This window comes from Pterocles gutturalis, unplaced genomic scaffold (assembly GCF_000699245.1).
Source record: "Pterocles gutturalis isolate BGI_N339 unplaced genomic scaffold, ASM69924v1 scaffold48876, whole genome shotgun sequence".
In the NCBI taxonomy this organism is placed as follows: Eukaryota; Metazoa; Chordata; class Aves; order Pterocliformes; family Pteroclidae; genus Pterocles; species Pterocles gutturalis.
In genome coordinates, this window is record NW_010099592.1 from 3,101 (window position 1) to 9,216 (window position 6,116).

The 6,116-nt window shown below is 42.5% G+C and overlaps 1 protein-coding gene across 1 annotated transcript; it reads right to left on the reverse strand.

Annotated features, from left to right (window-relative positions):
* Positions 1 to 1,965: 1,965 nt before the first annotated feature.
* LOC104459626 (chromosome unknown open reading frame, human C12orf49) lies at positions 1,966 to 6,113 on the reverse strand (the record flags this gene model as incomplete). The annotated part of the gene is made up of 5 exons (XM_010076696.1): positions 1,966 to 2,268; positions 3,257 to 3,370; positions 3,883 to 4,034; positions 5,316 to 5,472; positions 6,090 to 6,113. Coding segments are annotated over 5 exons (531 nt in total), but the record flags the coding sequence as incomplete, so codon positions are not given.
* Between the last annotated feature and the right edge of the window lie 3 nt (positions 6,114 to 6,116).

A 6,116-nucleotide genomic window follows, 5' to 3' on the forward strand; every position in this document is an offset into this window, starting at 1 on the left:
TCTGTCCCATTGAATGGACAATGGTCACAATGCACTTCTGATCACATCCCATTTTTCTAGGAGAGAAAGGGGCCAGGAATTCCCACTAATATTGTCCAAATTAGGTTGGTTCTTATGATTTCTTACAATTACTGCTTCAAGCATTGGTATCACCTACTAATGAACTAATACCAAGTGGGAAAAGAAAGCAAGAGCAAGCCATCGGTATCTTGATCTCATCAGTTGTGGTGCAAAAACACTAAGTGCTAGAATACATCTCAGCAAATAGACTAACCTGATTGCCTTCCCTGAGGAAAACAGTTATGAAGTGCTAGAACAGGGGTGAAGAATCTGTTTAACACTGAAAAGAGAAGTAACCTCTGCTACCCTCTGAAGACAGCATTTCACACTGCATCTTCACACCGTATCATGTCCGCTGCAGCAAGTTGCCATAGGATGGCAGCAAAGGGGAGACAGATTTTCAACTGGATAAACTGCTAATGCTAAAGCTTTTAAGCTTTTGGAAAAACAAGATTTTCAAGAGAATCTGCTGACAGTACCATTATCTCCCTTGATGACTTCTGGGAAGGAACAATGAAAACAATGCAAGTGGATTTTATCAGATGGCTGGTAACACTACTTCTCGTTTATATCATATGTAATTGCAATAGCATTCTACAGATCTTTTGCACCAGGATACTCCATCCCTGTGCTTGGTTTTTTTCTTTTTTTTTTTCTTTTCTTTTTTTGCCTCTGCAGGTTGTTTTATTTCAGTCAGGGAATAGGAAGTATCAGTTTAAACACGCACACACAAAGTCAAAATCATGGAGGAGATGGATGGGGGAAAAACAAGAGAAATGAGGCTCTCCATATAGAAAAGAACAGCCCAATTTTGTCTAGTGCTTGAACTTTGCCCAGTGACTTGCAGGGGGAGCACAAACTTAGTATTTTACAGGTTCTCTACCCTTCTCTTCTGTGTTGTGTGGCCACACAAGGGAGACCATTTAAATTACAACTTTAGATAGCTAGGAGAAATTGTGGGAGAACCAATCCTGTTCTAGAGCCAATCTGCTCAGACTGAAATTCTAGAGTAGCAAGTCTGTCAAACAGCAAATCAAAACCATCATGACTGTTTAAATGAACTCGTGCAACACAGTTGTCCTCAGAGGAGGGCTTGCGCCATGTTCTGACATTCTAATTACTTCACGCACAAGGATATCATTAAACTGAAATCCTGGAACAACTCCACCCTTTCGCCTCCTGCACAACCAGGAGTACATTTGAATTACCAAGGCCTGAACAAGTTCAAGCAACAAATCTTCAATGCTCCCTGTCAGAAAGTGGACTCGCAGAGAGCTGTTCCCAAGACTAAGACTCCTCTTTGAGGAAACTGTTGCAGAGTAACAGAGAAAGTGTTTACAGACAATAAACATCTCACCCCAGGCAGGTCCCTGCTCTTCTCTCGTGTCATGGGACTTTGACAGAATAACTCCATTGGAGTTCTAAATGCTTTAAACTCACGAAGAGGAATGTAAGCACTATAGGACAAATCCCAGTACAATTCCTTTAGACTGAGGAAAAAACCACCAATTTTAGTCAGGATCTAAAATATGCTTTCTACTTGACGTAACAAAACAGGGACAGAAAGGCATCAACAACTAGCTATGCAAAGCATCAATACTTACAGCTAGTAATCCATATAAAATCAATAATTCATAATTACATATGTAGTGTACATCATGCACGTAAAGAAGTGCTCTAGAGAGAGAAGCACAACAGGCATGCTTTACTCTCTAAAAGCAAAAATCCTCCAATTATTACTGGCACTCTGGAAAGTCTCTGGACTGCAGAGACACGATTGAACCTCCATGTACAGCTGCAAAGCTATATGAGATATTTTTTCTGTGATGTTTTATGTTCTCAATCAACTCTGTGCATCCTAAAATTTAGAGAAAGTATTCAAAGAATGTACTAGTACTCTAGTACACTGCTAGTACTCCAAAGCAGGTGCATAACACACTGAAGAAAGGAAGATTCAATCCCAGAGTATGTGAGTCCCTTGCTTACACTGTACACCTCTGGCTTTGCCCCCAGAAACAACGTAACCCATTTACACTGAGGCTCTTGTAAGGCAACAGCTGTTGTCTTGTTCTTTTGGATTCTAGTCTCCAGTTCCTTCCCTTTGTTGCTTAGATCATGCAGCTTTCAAACAGGCAGAAGCTCTGGGGGATATTCGCCATAGCAGTATTTTGCAGTTGGATCTCTATAGGTGTTCTCATGCTGCACGCTCTGTCAAGAAGAGGAGGAGAAGCTTTAACAATACACACCTTGAAACAATACATCCCTTCGCTGAAGGCCAAAACCCAGAGCGTATGAAAAAAGTTTCCCAAATTCTTCTACACATTAGCGTATAATCTGGAGTCAAACAACTCTGTACTGCCAACATATGGCAAACAGGTGCTGTATTATAGCACTTGAATGTTGAACCATACCCAGAACCTCCTTTTCAGGAGACTCAAGTAGGTGGGAACAGATTAAATAGTCAAAAAAAAAAATTATATATGCTTAGGCAGTATCATCATATGTCTTAAGCAAGGCATCTCAGTTGCTGCTTGAGTTGAGATGTGTGCGTTTATCTTGATAAAGCTAGAGCTCAGACACTATGGGTAAAAAAAAGACAACTTCAGAGACATTTGGAATTATGTCCTTTGTTTGCAATACTAAGTACTCAAACTGCATGACACCTCCAACAGCACTTTCTAAGAGGGCTGCTTAGACCAAAACTTCTAATAAAAGCAAATGGGTAACGGAAGTTCACCTCTGTTCTTAAAAAGCAAAAAAATTACAACATACTTTTTGAATTGGCAAGTCTAAAAATGTACCATAAAGTAAATAGCATTCTGAAGCAACTGGGAACAATTCTCACTATTCTCATCCTTAGGAGATCTTCCCCAGAACTCATCTGATACCTTCACCAGCCCCTGAACTCAGCTAGTCTCTTTCTAGTTAAGTATCTCTTTTCTAAAGAGCGTGTACAACTCATCCTGCTGTAAATATGCACTTTGCCCATCATTTACTACTGATGTTACTATTTCACCTTACAAATCAGAGCATTGCCTTCAGATTAGGTCTCAGCCATAGCTTCAACATTTACGAAAATGCCCGTATGCAGGCAAGCACAACAGACCAGCCACTCATAGGACCAAGCCCCATTTTCCAAGGGTGCTTTTTGCATATTTTTCTGTTTTTGAGTCCTGGACATGTACTTGCATCTTACCTGTGATGAAGTCCTACATTTCGCAAGACACAACTCAAAGCGATCTTCCACCGCCATGAAGAGGTTTTGGAAAGCAATAGCTGCCCGGTTCAAGAAACGTTCCAGAAGATGTTGCTAAAGTGGTTAGCAAAAAAGAAGACAAAACAAAAAGCCACAAACACCTTACTTCAACAAGGAGTAATCAAAGCCCACGTCAACCTACACAGCTCAGGTATCAGAGGAATAGTAAGCAACTCCACTTGGAACTTCTAGCAAGCACTCAAAGTTTAACACATCACAGAACCCCAGCAGTAGGAAGAGAGCCTAGAGAAGCTAACAGAATACAAGGAAGTGCTAAGTACAAAACTGATACTGGTTGGAATAGCTTTTCTGCAATCATTTCCCTTCAGCAAATGCAATTCCCCTGAAGCTGAAACATTCTGCAAGGCTCCCAGTATTTCCTCTCAAAGGTAGAAATGATGAATTTTTTGTAAAGCTTTATAGCTTGCCATATGGCCCTTGCAGGCTCTCCTCATCCTTCCAAGAAAAGGAACTGCCCCCTCTAAGGAAAAACCTCCTCAAAGACAAGCGCTTTTAGCCACAGAGGAGCCTGAGAACACCTGAAAAGCAGGAGGAAGTCTATGCACCTTGCTGGGCTGCAGGCAACAGGAAACGCAGTACTCATACACGCTGCAGCAGCCATTGGGAAGGCAGCTGTCACAGCTGTACAGCTTCGTACTGGGCATGTTGACATTGCAACAGCCATTTACCAGGAGGTCCTTCCTCTCACAGATGTAGCCTGAAAAAACAAGAACAGTAGTAACAACTGGCAAGACGTACTCCTTTTTATGGTCTATAGAAATCTATAGTAAGAATCACATTACTTAAGAACAGGTTTATCTATCATTTAGAAGATTATGATCCCCCTCAACTTGACTGAAGTCCTAACAAGCAATTCTTTGAAATAACACTTGGACAGAGAGCTGAGTTTCACAACAGCCTGGTGTTTTCTGCACGGCTGTTACGTACCTACTGTAATATGCTGTGTATACAGTATGAGTATTTAAATGCAGAATGTTTAAGTTCTGATTTCTTTTTGGCAGAATTCATTGTTGTGATTGGAAGGGGAAAGGTGATTGGTGATGACTGTACTGGAAAAAACTATGAAATACGTTCTTTGAACTGGTCTATGTCTGGATAACTCTTTAGAGCTCAATATGAAGAGACATAGATTTATCCATGCAGGATAGCTGTAATATTCATTGCTGAGTGGAATCCTTCATAGTACAGAACCACAGCATATGTCCTTATGGAAACTGCACTACCAGAGTGTTAGAGTGTGAAACAGATCTGTGATTTTGGAGACCTTAGTGAATCAGCAGTAAGCATAATTCAGGCAGTGAATTTAACACTGATGCATATCACAGATGTGGTTTTTCTACAACCTTGATTTCTGGTCAAGAAAGGTCCAGTGCCTGAGGAACAAGCACACTGGGGAAGCATACGTGCAAGGCAGGAAGGGCTCCATGCACTGAAAACAAGTGGTTAATTTGAAAACCTGCAAGAAATATCCCTGCATTTACAAGGGTCAGATGAGCTTATTAACTGTGACTGAGCACTAGTTATACCAGCCCTGAGCTGCCTCCATACACGGCCCATCAGATTTCCCTGATTACTCTCGCTAACGTACCAGACAGTAGGAATACACCGCAGGGTGATACAAAACAGCTCTGCAAGCAACCACACTCAGTCGAGCAGGACTCAATGTTTGAGTTCTCTGCAAAGGTAACAGGAGTTCTTTGACTCTGAGGTGGTCCTGGAAACAGCACAGCCACACTCATAAGGTGCCTGAGCGGAGTCCAGCTGGACCCAAGCCTGCTGCGCACAGAATCAGATCAGCAGCGCCTGCAGCCACAGCAAAATTAATCCAGTCTGAGGATCAAATGCCAACAGCTGAGGTTGAGCAGTAAGAATGCCTTAATAAAGAGCAGTTGTTACTTTGAAGTCCCATCACAATCAGACAGGCAAAGCAGCACTCAACACTGCAACACACAGAGTAAATTCTTAGTATCAAGTATACCCAGTTCATCTGTAATGAGGAGCTTCCCCTGCACAGAATTCCTGCACTGGTTACTCAGCTGACTGCTGTTTCCCGAACTGAACTTCACCTTCCACATGATCGGCTGCTCATGCTCTTGCACTTGGAGGAGATTCCGATCTCTCACTGTCCTCTCTTCCTGCAAGGGAAGACAGTAATGCAACCAAAGATACAAGTTCCTTCTGCCATTCCAATCCACGTGCTTTTCCGCAGTTGAAAATGCCTGGCACTTGTAAACTCGAGTGTCAATAGCATAAGCAACGTACCACTGGCTGTAGCTTACTTTTTGCTGTACGCAGCATGAAAGCAACATAATCCAGCGAAACAGGGGAATGCAAGCTCACCAAAGGACCAGCTAGCACAGCTGAACCCAGTCACTACACCCACCAAGCCAGCATATGTTCTATTAGATAACCATAGGCACACATTTCTCTTTTGAAAGCTCTTTGCTGGTGGAATCACAATTCACAAGAGATGTTACAACAAAATAATCAAGTCCCTTCGAGATTTTTTTTTTTTCCAGTTTTGGTTTAAAACACTGTTGCTGTCAAACACCCTCTCAGAGATAACTTTTTAAACTTGTCTTTCTGTAACAATTACAATGTAATTCTTACAGCAACAGATCCCAGGAGCTCAGGGACAGCACTTGAAGAACAGCAGCTGCCCTGGGGAAGGGCTGTTTTAACCCACCCCCCGCCTGCCGGGACCGGGACCGCCCTCCCGCCCGCGGGCCGGGGCTCCGCGGAGGGCACTCACCTGCTTGAAGGTGCTGCTGAGGAAGTA